We start from the raw sequence: 16,041 nt of genomic DNA on the forward strand, positions 1-16,041 counted from the left end.
TTGTCGAGTCGTTCGTAAGTCGAGGTACCACTGCATTTCAAAGCACTCAAAATCATGGGAACTGTAGTTTGTTAAGGGTTGTAGCTCTGTGAGGGGAAAACTACCATTACCAGTATTTTTTTTGGGGGGGGAATCATGCCCCTTAAAATGTGTGTTGGATGTGCTTTCAACGTATGGTCTACACTGGACTTTACTGTGTATGTGAGGCGCTGTCCGTCTGACAGAACCTTCAATCAGTAGCCATCTCATTTCTTTTTAGCAGTGAATTTAGATTTCCCGTATTCTGGGATAATCTGAAAATTAAAATTAACCCTACTCCAAATTGCTGTTAATCGGTTACTGGATGTCTCACTGCCGTTCTTTTCCTTGGGGGGCATGCCTGAATGTTCTCTTCTCCCACTCAGCTTTGCATGCTCCCAGCATCCATTGTCGCTTCTCATTTGTTTTCTGGTACCCATACTTCTGGCATGTGGAGAAAACACAAACACTGTTTTGTAACTTTATTCTTGTACCCTCTGGTTTGTGCACACGCAGAATTTCATACAACTGAGTTTCAAGCAAGTGTCTGGGAAGGTGACTTTTGTTGTTGTTTAGTCGTTTAGTCGTGTCCGACTCTTCGTGACCCCATGGACCATAGCACGCCAGGCACTCCTGTCTTCCACTGCCTCCCGCAGTTTGGTCAAACTCATGTTCATAGCTTCAAGAACACTGTCCAACCATCTCGTCCTCTGTCGTCCCCTTCTCCTAGTGCCCTCCATCTTTCCCAACATCAGGGTCTTTTCCAGGGAGTCTTCTCTTCTCATGAGGTGGCCAAAGTCTTGGAGCCTCAGCTTCACGATCTGTCCTTCCAGTGAGCACTCAGGGCTGATTCCCTTCAGAATGGATAGGTTTGATCTTCTTGCAGTCCATGGGACTCTCAAGAGTCTCCTCCAGCACCCTAATTCAAAAGCATCAATTCTTCGGCGATCAGCCTTCTTTATGGTCCAGCTCTCACTTCCATACATCACTACTGGGGAAACCATAGCTTTAACTATACGGACCTTTGTAGGCAAGGTGATGTCTCTGCTTTTTAAGATGCGGTCTAGGTTTGTCATTGCTTTTCTCCCATTGTCATTGCTTTTCTCCCATTTTCTTACATTCCGGGGGCGGGGGAGGTGACTTAAAAATAAATAAATCATAGGACTTTGGATTCGGAAGGGACCCTGACAGTCATCTATTCGAACCCCCTGCAATGCAGGGATCCTTGCTCACCCTTCTTCACTTTTTAAACCTCAGATGTGTGCAACGAAGATCAACAAAAGCAAGCAAACAACACGAGATGTAGACTCAAGCCGATCTATACTGTAATCAGATATCTGCTTCAGTGCTTATCTGAAGGAGAAAGTTTTAAAAAAGATTCCTGCACATAAATAAATTGGTACCTGCACATACTCACGGGGGTGGGTCAGGTAAACAGAAAGCTGTGCGTATGCCCCTTTTGTATTGCCATGGGTCGGCGAGTAGAATTAACTAGTCAGTGAGCGTGCAAAAAAAGACACAGGGTTAAAAACACCTACTTGTATGGACAAGAAACAATTGTTGTTGTTGTTGAGTCGTTTAGTCATGTCCGACTCTTCGTGATCCCATGGACCATAGCACGCCAAGAAACAAGAAACAATGGATTAGGTCAAATCCAAATGCTGTATGCACATGTGGAAACTGCTGAGATTGGTTTCGAACCGCAGGAATCTGGATTAGCAGTAGTGCTCTGTTATGTACTGAGCTGAATCATAGGATCCAGACTCCGAGTATATTTCATGCTCCATTATGAACCAGCCCGTAAAGAAACTGGTATTTGTCTAGTGAAATAGATGAGGAGGAGGGAGGGATTGAGGGAGGAATGCAGGCTCTGTTTTGCTACCTGGCTCTTAACTTGCAGAGCCGGTTTGGGCTGCAGACAGGCAGAGAACCCTCATCTACCACTAAATCAGTCTGACCACAAGTTCAGTTCCTCCGCTTTGCCCTTCCCATATGCAGAGCTGGGTATTCCATAAACTGTATAATTGGAAATCCTTGCTCCCCCGCTCCCCGCCGCCACCTTTCATAATAATAGATTCTGCATTATTACTGCATTTTCATCCCTCCTTTCCTTCAAGGAGGCATATGTACCGGCAGTTCTCTTCTTTTTATCCTACTATGAACCCAGGGAGAAAAAGTGGAGAGAGACTAACAGATGCAAAGTCAGCCCATGAGCTTCAGGGTGCAGTGGGAATTTGAACTCGGATCTCCTTGCCCTTAGTTTGAAACCCTAACCATTATTCCACACTGACTCCATCTGCTAGTTTTCAGCAGCTATGCAGAGCATTGGAGCCAACTCATGCACGGGAAACCTGCTGCGAATCATCCTCACACACCATACATTTAAAGAACATGACTGCCCCCAGAGAATCCTGGGAAATATAGTTTGTTAGGGTGCAGGGAATTATAGTTCTGTGAAGGGCAAACTGTGGTTCCTATGTTTCTTTTTTTTCAGGAGGGGGGGATGCTATTTCAATGTGGAGTTGCCCCACACTTCAGGAAGCATCTTATCTTCGAGGGCTAGACACTTGCCTTTTGAAAAAGGACAACTGAGTTCCTTGACAATGTTAAATTCTGCAGAGTGTGGTTGCAAAATTTGCAAGATATATTAAGCCCCACTTATATACAAATGGATTTTGGATGCCATTTTAGCTGCCCTTAATTGGTGGGCTACAGAGCTGTAATTTATGCTGTTGTTAATAATAATAATAATAATAATAATAATAATAATAATAATAATAATAATAATAATATGTTGTTGTTGTTGTTTAGTCGTTTAGTCGTGTCCGACTCTCCGTGACCCCATGAACCAGAGCACGCCAGGCACTCCTGTCTTCCACTGCCTCCCGCAGTTTGGTCAAACTCATGTTCGTAGCTTCGAGAACACTGTCCAACCATCTCATCCTCTGTCGTCCCCTTCTCCTTGTGCCCTCAATCTTTCCCAACCTCAGGGTCTTTTCCAGGGAGTCTTCTCTTCTCATGAGGTGGCCAAAGTATTGGAGCCTCAGCTTCACGATCTGTCCTTCCAGTGAGCACTCAGGGCTGATTTCCTTCAGAATTGATAGGTTTGATCTTGTTGCAGTCCATGGGACTCTCATATATATATCATCAGGGCTGATTTCCTTCAGAATGGATAATAATAATAATAATAATAATAATAATAATAATAATAATAATAATAATATATTTATTTATACCCCCACCCATCCGGCTGGGTTTCCCCAGCCACTCTGGGCGGCTCCCAATCAAATATAAAAAACACAATACAGCATTAAACATTTAAAACTTCCCTAAATAGGGCTGCCTTCAGATGTCTTCTAAAAGTCAGGTAGTTGCTTATTTCCTTGACATCCGACGGGAGGGCGTTCCACAGGACGGGCGCCACCGCTAAGAAGGTCCTCTGCCTGGTTCCCTGTAACCTCACATCTTGCAGTGAGGGAACCGCCAGTAGGCCCTTGGAGCCTTCTGTGGCAGGGGTGGCTAACTGGCAGTCCGCATGCCCTCCAAACAATTTCAAGAGCCCCTCCACGTCAAAAGATCATCATTACCAATATGGTGTCTGGAGCACCAGCACACACAAAACGTTTAATGAGCCGCAGCCACAGAGCTTCTCTCCCTCTGAGCCCTGTGCTAAGCTGCTCCATTCAGCCTCTCTTGCACTGTCAGGGCGCTAAGCAATGGTGACCACCAGTGTTTGGGGAGACCATTGAAGCAGTAGCCCCAGATAAGCAGCAGGACTGCAGGCAGGTCCAACCTCCCACCCTAGCGGTGATGGTGGGAGGTGACACTTTGAGGAGGAAGTGGTGGTTCCCAAAGACATCCCTCGCCTTTCTCAATGGGAACAGATGATAGCCCCATTGGGTCCCTCTATGTTTGTGTTCCTGTCTGTGGGGCGTGATAGAGAGTGTTGGGGAGAGAAAGAGAGGGGTGTGTGTGCGCCTTTCACCTTTGACACTCCTGCCCTCTTCCTTCCTAGGGCTCTCTCCAGTTTGACTGCTTCCCGGTGGCTCTCAGCGGGGAGTTGAATATCACAGCATTCACCCGTCCCCACTATCAGTTTGCACAACCCTTGCGAAAGACACACTGTGGGCCAGGTGAGTGCCTTTCAGGCCTGCTCCGGAAGCGAGCAGCTGAGGATTCAAACTACAAGAAAGAAGATTCCACCTAACATTAGGAAGAACTTCCTGACAGTAAGAGCTGTTCGGCAGTGGAATTTGCTACCAAGGAGTGTGGTGGAGTCTCCTTCTTTGGAGGTCTTTAAGCAGAGGCTTGACAGGCATATGTCAAGAATGCTTTGATGGTGTTTCCTGCTTGGCAGGGGGTTGGACTGGATGACCCTTGTTGTCTCTTCCAACTCTATGATTCTGTGATTCTGTGAGGAAATGTAGCAGAGCAACCAACCAACCTCTATGCCTTCCTTCTGTGTTCTCTTCCCACAGACTGCACCTGGCACAGGGCCAAAGATGCCATCCGCCTCTGCCAAGGTATGTAGCAATGCCACCGGCTTCTTATCAGTGCCGCTGCCCTGACCTGCGCAGGCACCAGCCAGAGCCAGCCAAACTCCCTGTGACTCATTTGATAGGGATCTGAGCCTCGTTCAAAACATTCTCACGGCGGCAACATTTCCTAAGGCTAAACCCGCTTCTTTTCTGGATCGAAACCAATGGTCCAACAAGGACAGGGCTGAGGAACATTCCAGCCCTTAGGGCAAATTTGGCCCAACCTGAGTCACAGTTAGGCCCGGAGACCACTTCCTGCAAACGGTGCCAGTCTGCTCCAAATCTGACATCCTTTGTCATATCAGGAGGAGGTCGGCTACACAACCAGGTTCCCTATGCAGTCTATCTCTGCAAATAGCAGGGTTAAAGCCAGATGAGTTCAAGCCTGCTTTAAGCCAGTCCTGAAAGACCTACATTGGCTCCCAGTACGTTTCCAAGCACAATTCAAAGTGTTTACTCACCTTGAAAGCCCTAAATGGCCTTGGCCCAGTATACCTGAAGGAGCGTCTCCACCCCCATTGTTCAGCCCGGACACTGAGGTCCAGCGCCGAGGGCCTTCTGGCGGTTCCCTCACTGCGAGAAGCAAAGCTACAGGGAACCAGGAAGAGGGCCTTCTCGGTGGGGGCACCCACCCTGTGGAACACCCTCCCATCAGAGGTCAAAGAGATAAACAACTACCTGACATTTAGAAAACATCTGAAGGCGGCCCTGTTTAGGGAGGTTTTTAATTGGTGACATTTTATTGTATTTTAATCTTTGCTGGAAGAAGCACAGAATGGCTGGGGAGACCCAGCCAGATGGGCGGGGTACAAATAATAAATTATTATTATTATTAATCAACTGCGCAAATGAGTTTCCTGTGGGGAACCCGACCACACAGCCAATCCCTGTTCTGCGAGAGGGACTAAAAAACAAATAAATCTCTATCCACTTTCTCCATGCCACGAATCATTTTATAAACTTGTATCATGTCGCCACTTAACTCGCTGTTTTCTCTAAACTGTGAATTTATGTGGTGTATTCACGGCTGCCTCCTCTCTCCTGCAGTGCCCAGACTGGAGGTCTCCAGGAAGCTAGACAAGGCAGTGCTGCACGTGTTGGACATCCCTGAGGGACAGCACTTTTCCATGTGGCTGTATCTGAATCAGACAAATGCATTCAAAGAGCTGGGCGAGGACGCACTTAAATTGCTGGTGAGCAGAAGAAGACTCCGCCCAGAAGTTGAGCTGAATCCTCCTCCTCCTCCTCCTCCTCCTCCTCCTCCTCCTCCTCCTCCTCCTCCTCCTCTACCTTTCTTGCTCAGGGATGCCACACTCTCTCTTTCTCCTTACCTGGGCTGGATTCAACTAATAAGTCCCATCTGCAGGACTTTCACATGTGCAGGAGGGCATTCCACTCCTCTCCTCCCCCCCCGCACCCCCCCAAGAGTGGCTCAGGGGAGAGGGTCAGGAGAACCCCCAGAAAAGCAGCAGAAGAGCTGGGGGGATTCTGTCTGGGAAGTCTAAATACTTGCCTTGAGGGAACAATTGCCTTGGCCTGATGTTGAATTCCTTCACGCTGTTTCAAACCCAAAAAGAGATGTGCAGTCAGTCATGTTGTTGTTTAGTCATTTAGTCGTGTCCGACTCTTCGTGACCCCATGGACCAGAGCACGCCAGGCACTCCTGTCTTCCCTGCCTCCCACAGTTTGGTCAAACTCATGTTCATAGCTTTGAGAACACTGTCCAACCATCTCGTCCTCTAGCGTCCCCTTCTCCTAGTACCCTCAATCTTTCCCAATATCTTCTCTTCTCATGAGGTAGCCAAAGTACTGGAGCCTCAGCTTCAGGATCTGTCCTTCCAGTGAGCACTTAGGGCTGAATTCCTTCAGAATGGATAGGTTTGATCTTCTTGCAGTCCATGGGACTCTCAAGAGTCTCCTCCAGCACCATAATTCAAAAGCATCAATTCTTCAGCGATCAGCCTTCTTTATGGTCTGGCAAGCCACTCCAGTATCCCTGCCAAGAAAACTCCATGGACAAAGACAACAGGCAGGCAGTCATGCATTTCACTAATTTTCTTATCCTAATGATGTGGTTATAAGAAAAAGCTGCTCCTTTCCCCTTATGGGGTATCCAAGAGTCTTTAAGTGAGCCAGTGTGGTGTCGTGGTTAAGAGCAGTAGACTCATAATCTGGGGAACCGGGTTCGCGTCTCCGCTCCTTCACATGCAGCTGCTGGGTGACCTTGGGCTAGTCACACTTCTCTGAAGTCTCTCAGCCCCACTCACCTCAAAGAGTGTTTGTTGTGGGGGAGGAAGGGAAAGGAGAATGTTAGCCGCTTTGAGACTCCTTAGGGTAGTGATTTAGATTTGGTGGACAGAGTGCCTGAAGAACTATGGATGGAGGCTCGTAACATTATACAGGAGGCAGCAACGAAAACCATCCCAAGGAAAAGGAAATGCAAGAAAGCAAAATGGCTATCCAACGAGGCCTTACGAATAGCGGAGGAGAGGAGGCAAGCAAAATGCAAGGGAGATAGGGAAAGATACAGGAAACTGAATGCAGATTTCCAAAAAACAGCAAGGAGAGACAAGAGGGTCTTCTTAAATGAGCAATGCAAAGAAATAGAGGAAAACAATAGAATGGGGAAAACCAGAGATCTGTTCAAGAAAATTGGAGATATGAAAGGAACATTTCGTACAAAGATTACCATAATCAAGGACAAAAGTGGTAAGGACCTAACAGAAGCAGAAGACATCAAGAAGAGGTGGCAAGAATACACAGAGGAATTATACCAGAAAGATATGGAGGTCTCGTACACCCCAGGTAGTGTGGTTGCTGACTTTGAGCCAGACATCTTGGAGAGTGAAGTCAAATGGGCCTTAGAAAGCACTGCTAATAACAAGGCCAGTGGAAGTGATGATATTCCAGCTGAACTATTTAAAATTTTAAAAGATGATGCTGTTAAGGTGATACACCCAATATGCCAGCAAGTTTGGAAAACTCAGCAATGGCCAGAGGATTGGAGAAGATCAGTCTACATCCCAATTCCAAAGAAGGGCAGTGCCAAAGAATGCTCCAACTACCGCACAATTGCACTCATTTCACACGCTAGCAAGGTTATGCTTAAAATTCTACAAGGCAGGCTTAGGCAGTATGTGGATCGAGAACTCCCAGAAGTGCAAGCTGGATTTCGAAAGGGCAGAGGAACCAGAGACCAAATAGCAAACATGCGCTGGATTATGGAGAAAGCTAGAGAGTTCCAGAAAAACGTCTACTTCTGCTTCATTGACTATGCAAAAGCCTTTGACTGTGTCGACCACAGCAAACTATGGCAAGTTCTTAAAGAAATGGGAGTGCCTGATCACCTCATCTGTCTCCTGAGAAATCTCTATGTGGGACAAGAAGCTACAGTTAGAACTGGATATGGAACAACTGAGTGGTTCAAAATTGGGAAAGGAGTACGACAAGGTTGTATATTGTCTCCCTGCTTATTTAACTTATATGCAGAATTCATCATGCGAAAGGCTGGACTAGATGAATCCCAAGCTGGAATTAAGATTGCCGGAAGAAATATCAACAACCTCAGATATGCAGATGACACAACCTTGATGGCAGAAAGCGAGGAGGAATTAAAGAACCTTTTAATGAGGGTGAAAGAGGAGAGCGCAAAATATGGTCTGAAGCTCAACATCAAAAAAACCAAGATCATGGCCACTGGTCCCATCACCTCCTGGCAAATAGAAGGGGAAGAAATGGAGGCAATGAGAGATTTTACTTTCTTGGGCTCCTTGATCACTGCAGATGGTGACAGCAGTCACGAAATTAAAAGACGCCTGCTTCTTGGGAGAAAAGCAATGACAAACCTAGACAGCATCTTAAAAAGCAGAGACATCACTTTGCCGACAAAGGTCCGTATAGTTAAAGCTATGGTTTTCCCAGTAGTGATGTATGGAAGTGAGAGCTGGACCATAAAGAAGGCTGATCGCCGAAGAATTGATGCTTTTGAATTATGGTGCTGGAGGAGACTCTTGAGAGTCCCATGGACTGCAAGAAGATCAAACCTATCCATTCTTAAGGAAATCAGCCCTGAGTGCTCCCTGGAAGGACAGATCGTGAAGCTGAGGCTCCAATACTTTGGCCACCTCATGAGAAGAGAAGAATCCTTGGAAAAGACCCTGATGTTGGGAAAGATTGAGGGCACTAGGAGAAGGGGACGACAGAGGACAAGATGGTTGGACAGTGTTCTTGAAGCTACGAACATGAGTTTGACCAAACTGCGGGAGGCAGTGCAAGACAGGAGTGCCTGGCGTGCTATGGTCCATGGGGTCACGAAGAGTCGGACACGACTAAACGACTAAACAACAACAACAACAGGGTAGTGATAAAGCGGGATATCAAATCCAAACTCTTCTTATTGGTCGGAGAAAATAACAGAGGCCAACCAGAGAAAATTGAGATGCAAAGCAGGTAGTAAGCCTGTCCCCACTCACCACACGCAGGGGGGAGGAGAGAACCCTGAACGATTAATACTTTAATTTCTGAATGCAGGTCATAGGCTCACCCTATTCATACAGAAATTCGCCCTTAAGACAGGTAAGCAAGAGGCAATGGAGAGGCTTTCCCATGTCCTTCCTCCTTGCAGAGAAATATCAGAGGTCAAAATGGTCTGGGAAAGTCAAAATGGCTTCAGGATTGCTCTCTTGTACTATTTCAGACACGTGGTTTATATACGGTACTTATGTATGTGTTTGCCTTGTACATTTATGAACATTTATTTTATATTTGGCACCTTAGAATTCTTATAACAATGTCTAGGGGCAGGAAGAATTTGAGACCACGCAGGCTTTTTCTCTAAGCTGCTCTCACTCACGTCCCTTCCCTATCTTGTATATACTTAGACCGGAAACGAGAATGTCAGCTTGCCTATCGACCAGGTGCTACCCTGTCTCTGCTTGGAGGTAAGGATTGTTTACACACACCACAAAGTTTTCTCCCTTGCCATTCATCCGATGCACGTTTAACTTTAAACAAGTGGTATGCCTTCCCCCAGAGAATCCTGGGAACAGTAGTTTACCCTTGCAGAGCCATAACACCCAGCATTCCTAGCTAACTACAGTTCCCAGGATTCTTTGCAGAAAGCTGGGTGCTTTCAGCGTGCATTAAATGTGCGATGCAGATGCAATGTTCTAAGCCATAAACAACAGTGGAAAGTTTGTGGTCCTCCAGATATTGTTGAACTACAGCTCCCATCACCCTTGAACCTTTGCCATGCTTTCTGGGGCTGATGGGAGAGCCACCAGCTTCCCACCCTGCAACTGTCACCTGCGACAAGTTTGATTTGACTATGGGCCAGCTGCTAAGGTCCTAAAATAGCGGGAAAAGTCAGGTTACAGACTCCGCTAACCCAGAAATAGTACCTCAGGTTAAGAACTTTGCTTCAGGATGAGAACAGAAATCGGGCAGTGGTGGCGTGGTGGCAGCGGGAGGCCCCATTAGCTAAAGTGGTACCTCAGGTTAAGAACAGTTTCAGACCTCCAGAACGAATTAAGTTCTTAACCTGAGGTGCCACTGTACAAACAGGCCAAACCCTACGCCAAAGGATAAATGGACATAAATCTGACATCAGGCACCACAAGACAGAGAAACCAGTAGGAGAACACTTCAATCTCCCAGGACATTCTATACAAGATCTCAAAGTAGCTGTCTTATTACAGAAAAATTTCAGAAACAGACTGGAAAGAGAAGTTGCTGAATTGCAACTCATTACCAAGCTTAAAACCACGGGGAGACCTGGTCTGAATAAAGACATTGGATTCTTATCTCATTATACATGATAAAGCTTTCTTTAGCCATCTCACCCCTTGATTTTTCCTGCAAGACCAACTGCAGTCGTTAACAGTCGTCAACAGGTTTACCACTCCTATCAGCCAATCATCTATTCTCACCACCCTTCTGAGTAATACCCCTCCCCACCCTCTGAATATATATAAGGGTCTGGTGACTTCTGTTTCAGTGTATCTGAAGAAGTGTGCATGCACACGAAAGCTCATACCAATGACAAACATTAGTTGGTCTCTAAGGTGCTACTGGAAGGAATTTTTGTTTGTTTGTTTCCACTGTACAAGCGTAATTGCTGAGGACACCATGTGGTAAACTGCATGTGCACAGCCATTCACCAAGTGATTTCTCCCCCCCCTCCCCCATTACACACACGACTGCACATCTTCCTCACATTTGGCCTCTTACTCTATTGGGTATTGTGTTCATAGGTCTGGCCCAACGTCAGAAGCCAAGAAGATTCGCCCCGAACTCACCTGTGCCCCTTTGCGAGTGGTATGCGTTTTTAAAAAATCCGTTCCACATCAGACCCAAAATTTCAAAAAGCGAAAATGTTAGCATTAACTTGGGGTGTGTTCTTCTGAGCCAGTCCTACCATTAGGCGGAAGGGAACATCTACCTCCGGCGCCAGGAAGCCACTGAAGTGCAGGGAGTCTCAAGGTGGTGCCGAAGGTCAGGTGTGTGTGTGTGTCACAGGTAGGCTTCTTTCTGTCGCCTGCCCTAGGCCAACCTAGGGTGAGGGATGTTGGCCAAAGCAAGATTCAGCAGGCATCTTTTTGTACCAAGCGTGGGGAGAAGGGTGTGTGTGTGTGTGTGTGTGACATCTTGTTCTTCACCTCAGGGAGCAAACTGTCCTAGGTCAGCCCTGAACATGTTGACCATGCACCCCCAAACTGCGGCCCTCCAGATGTTTTGGCCTACAACTCCCATGATTCCTAGCTAACAGGACCAGTGATCGAGGAAGTTGGGAATTGTAGTCCAAAACATCTGGAGGGCCGAAGTTTGGCGATGCCTGATGTTGACAGAGCAGGACTTGCCGTGGTTATGTGTACTTTGGGAAGGAGAGCGGAGGGTGTGTATGTGTTGGAATCGTGTATGGGGGGGGGCATTCTCACCTGTTATTACAAAGACTTGACTTCCTGTTCCAGATGCTGAGGCCTTGTCCAGGGCCTGGGAACAGAGCCGTCTGAAACTTAAAGTCTTTGAGGGGATGCTGAGCTGCTCTCTCTCTGCACCGTGTGACCTCCCCGGGGAGCTGGTTCCCTGCTGGAGGGGAGCACCCCGTGCCTCTTGCCACCCACTGCACCCCCAGCTGCACCTGCCCCTCGCCCCACAAGTGAGTAGAGCAAGGAGCAAGTGGGGCGGGAAAGGAGATGTGGACGAGATGGCGAGTGTGGATTATGTGGTGTCCAGTAAGTCTCCAGACCCTCCAACATTCTTCCTATTCAATAAACATAATAATAATACCCCACCAATCTGACTGGGTTGCCCCAGCCACTCTGGGCAGCTTCCAACATATGTAAAAACACAATAAAACAAAACTTTTTTTAAAAAAACTTCCCTATACAGGGCTGCTTGCAGATGTTTGGCTCTCGGGGGTCCATACACTCCGATGAAAATAGGGACGTCCGAGATGAGCGCCGCAACCCCAGAGTCGTCCGCGACTGGACCTAACGGCCAGGGGTCCCTCTACCTTTACCTTTTTAAGGCCTTTACTTTTAAGGCAAAGCAGGACATTCCGGGATCAAATCAGAAACTGGGATGGCTTCTGTAAAACCCAGGAAAATAAGGGGACACTTGGAGGGTCTAGAATTCAGGCTGCTTATGTGACGTAGACACGATCAATTAAATATCCGGCACATGGCCCCTTTAAGTGAAAAGGTGCTGGTGACCCCAAGAGGCCAGTTGTTGGAGAACTAACTCGGAGGTATGGCCTGGATGGAAAGGTTGGAGCTCCCGGGCCTCAGAAGGAAAGAAGAGAGTCTGATTTGCCATTAACAAAGGCTTGCAGTGAGTTCCTAGTGAGAAGTCTTGTCACTTGCAGAGGGCTTTCGAGGTCAGGCTGAGGACCACATCAGCCCCAGAGCTGCAGATCGCCCACCTGCGTCTTGTGGAAATGTGGACATAATGGGACATCTGCATGTTACAGCTGGGATGGGGGAGCCTGGTGCCCTCCAGCTGTCCTGGGACTCCAGCTCCCATCACCCCCCGCCTCCCCCGACTATTGGCCCTGCCGGTTGGGGCTGATGGGAGTTGGAGTCCAACAACATTTCTAGGGCCCCTGGTTCCTCATTCCTGTGTTACGGGACTGTGGTGTGCTGGGATAAGAAGCAGCCCTTCAAACCAGGAGCATCTGACAGCAGGCCTAAAGCGTGAGGGATGGTGAAGACATGGGCAAGGGTGGGTGTGCAAGTGAGCGGTGAGTTTTGTGACTGTGAGAAACAAACTCTTTCCAAACCTCTTAGGTGCCGCAGGAGTTCCCAGGACTGACACCCCACCCCAACCTCTGTGTGCAGGTAGGACCCATGTAATTAACCCTGACCCCATGCCACGTAATTACAATCCATTCAAGAACAATGGCTAAGCCTCTATTGTTCAGCTTCCTGAGGTCCTGCATAATGTTGGCCTGCTGCCTTAAGGCATTTTAAAAGTCAGAATTGGGCTCCCCCCCCCCCCCACACACTGTTCTTATCTGGAGCTCATTTTTTTTAGTGACTCGCAGAGAAAGAAGACCAAAGAAAATTTCCTTACTAGAGTGATTCCTTCACGTGGCAAAGGTGTAGTGGTGGTTGGTCACCCATGGGAACTGATAGGGGGCAGAAGGCAGGGAGACCAATAGGAGGTGATGCCAAAGAGCCAATGACAGGCAGAGCCACCTTCTTCTAGTTTTGCCCCCAATCTCCTTGCTTGGATCTACAAGGACAGAACTGAACCGATGAGGAGGAGGAGGAAGCTGCCAGCCCCCTGGACTATTTCGAAGCAGACAGGTCTGCAGATCAGGGGGCTGACGAGGGGAGATCGAGTTTGATGGAGCAGTGTCCTGTTCACTCTAATTACCAACCTCTGCTGTAAAGGTGGCCTGATCCCTCCACCTCCTGTCTTCAATTTCCTTATCACAAAATGTCCAGACAGGGTATGTGAGGGGGTGGGGAGGGTTTGCTGCACAGGATTTCCAAATTGTGCAACCTGAATTTGCCAGTCTGTTACTGAGCTGCACCCCAAAATAGTGAGTGTCTGGAAGTGCCCCTCTCTTTCCATTTTCCATTGGGGCAGCAGGGTCCTAAGGTGCTGCCTTGTAAATGGAGGCCGTACGTTGATTGAAGCAAGTTAGGACTCTGATGGTGTTCGCCTTGGGAAGGAAAGGCAGTGGCCTGTTTCCTTGTTATCTCTTTATTCTGTGCAGATTCTTTTTCAATGAGATACAGTGGTACCTTTGTTCTTAACTGCTTTGGTACTCCAACAACTTGGAACCCAAACACTACAAACCTGGAAGTGTTCCGGTTTGCAAACTTTTTTCAGAAGCCGAACATGCTCCGTTTTGAGTGTTACGCTTCCAATTTGAGCGCCACACTTCCGTTTTGAGTGTTACGCTGAGGTCTGTCTGTTTTTGTTATTTATTTTGCATTTTTGCTTTTGCGGCTCTTTCTTTGTGACTGTGTGGAACTCAGTTCAGCTACTGATTGATTGATTGATTGATGTGTGACTGCAGTACATTGTTTGTTGCTTTCATTTGATGGATCAATGGTCTCATTAGTAAAATTCATGTTAAATTGCCGTTCTAGGGGTTGTTTTTAAAAGTCTGGAACGGATTATGTAATCTGTTTTGCATTACTTTGCATGGGAAAGCGTGCCTTGATTTTGGAACGCTTTGGTTTTGGAAACGACTTCCGGAACGGATTAAGTTTGAGAACCAAGGTACCACTGTACTTAAAAGCAGAAAACTCACGTTGGCTTAGAAGAACAGGCCCACATGAAATTGCCTTCTACCAAGTGAAACCATTGATGCATCTACGGCAGTTCAGTGTTGGTTTCCCTGCCTGGCAGCAGCACCCCAGGATTCCAGGCAGGTGTATTTACCTAGCTCTGCTTGGGGATGCCAGGGATTGAACCCGGCTCTGCCGCTGAACGACAGACCTGCAATTTAGTACACAGCTAGATCTTACCTCCTTACATGTCTAGCTAGTTTAGGTCCATGGGATATACTTTCAGGGCGAAGTGTGTGCGAATTGTAGGATAAAGCCCAGTGGATGAGAAATGCCATAACTTTCGAAGTGCCGTCAAATCTAGACTTTGAAGCTTTGGTTAGAAGCGGCAGCAACTGATATCACAGAGGCACAGCCCTGTTTGTCGCAGCCTCCTTCCGGTCTCATGTGTCTGATGGATTTTCCTTTTTGCGACTTCGATATACAACAAATTGTTACTGCTTTGATCTCAAAGAATGAAGAAGGGAGCGCAATCCAGCTGAAAGAAGGATGTCTGGGTTTCAATGGGAGAATTAAGCCCATGTGCCAGTGTCTTTCAAATCTGCCTTAGCCTTCCATTTCTGGCTAGGTGCCTCCAGGAAAAAACTCATGGGCAGGGCATGACAGCACCTCCTACTGACCTATACTTTCCCTTTGTGCAGGTCAGGAGCAATGGAAACACCTACCTCCAAAGCTGCCTGCAGAAAGGTGAGTGCCACAGTGGTCTCTAAGCGCCAGACTAGACTAGACTAGAGGTATTTAACATACCTCTGAATGGCAGTGGCTGGGAATGTCAAGCTTGTTGTGCTCATGTCCAGTGTGCAGGCTTCTCACAAGCATCTAGTTGGCCACAGGGTACCGGACTACCGTGTTTCCCACATTATAAGACACCGTCTTATGTTTATTTCACTCAAGAAAATAAGCCTATGGCTTATTTTCGGGGGGTGTCTTTTTTATTGTTACTATAAGTACGGTACCTCCTTACTGGGTCCTGCTGGCTCAGGGCTCGGGACGCGCAGCAAGCCGCCTCCTGCTGCTGCCAGATCCCGGAGGCGGCCTACTGGGTCTGGTTGGCCTGCATGGCCTGAAGCTGAGCGGCGGCAGGAGGTCCGCGGGTCCTTCCCTGCCACCAGGGCGCCGGCGGAAGCGCTGCTGGTCCCTTCCGTGCCGCCGGAACGTCGTGGGCTGCATGGCCCGAAGCTGAGTGGCGGCGGGAGGTCCGCGGGTCCTTCCGCGCCGCCGGGATGACGGATGGCAGTGGGAGCACTGCTGGCCCCTTCAGCCGGATGAAGGAAGCGGCCTGCCGGGTCGGTGCCCAGCAGCGCTGCGCGGAGCACCAGATCGAGTCAGTGCCCAGCAGCCCCGAGCTGGATTGAGGAGGCGGTGCTCCGTGCAGCGCTGCTGGGCGCTGACTCTGCAGGCCGCTTACTCGATCTGCTGCTCCGCGCGGCGCTGCTGGGCACCGACCCGGCAGGCCGCTTCCTTGATCCGGCGGAAGGGGCCAGCAGTGCTCTCGCCGCCCGTCACCCCGGTGGCGCGAAAGGACCTGCGGACCTCCCACCACTGCTCAGCTTTGGGCCATGCAGCCCACGACACTCCATCGGCACGGAAGGAGCCAGCAGCGCTCTCGCCGGCGTCCGTCGCCCCTGCGGCGCGGAAGGACCTGCGGGCCTCCCGCCGCCGCTCAGCTTTGGGCCATGCAG

At 48.4% G+C, this 16,041-nt stretch overlaps 1 protein-coding gene across 2 annotated transcripts in view; it reads left to right on the forward strand.

Annotated features, from left to right (window-relative positions):
• IL17RC (interleukin 17 receptor C) overlaps positions 1–16,041 on the forward strand; it is a 35,277-nt gene that overhangs the window by 8,682 nt on the left and 10,554 nt on the right. The window contains exons 6-13 of one of the 2 annotated variants that reach the window (XM_035106875.2): positions 4,034–4,151; positions 4,497–4,541; positions 5,604–5,749; positions 9,437–9,496; positions 10,808–10,871; positions 11,525–11,712; positions 12,842–12,892; positions 15,001–15,046. In XM_035106875.2, coding sequence (XP_034962766.2) covers positions 4,034–4,151; positions 4,497–4,541; positions 5,604–5,749; positions 9,437–9,496; positions 10,808–10,871; positions 11,525–11,712; positions 12,842–12,892; positions 15,001–15,046 — 718 coding nt within the window. The remainder of the gene's footprint in view (positions 1–4,033; positions 4,152–4,496; positions 4,542–5,603; positions 5,750–9,436; positions 9,497–10,807; positions 10,872–11,524; positions 11,713–12,841; positions 12,893–15,000; positions 15,047–16,041) is intronic. The other variant, XM_035106877.2, reaches the window with a different exon arrangement.

This window comes from Zootoca vivipara, chromosome 2, assembly GCF_963506605.1.
Source record: "Zootoca vivipara chromosome 2, rZooViv1.1, whole genome shotgun sequence".
In the NCBI taxonomy this organism is placed as follows: Eukaryota; Metazoa; Chordata; class Lepidosauria; order Squamata; family Lacertidae; genus Zootoca; species Zootoca vivipara.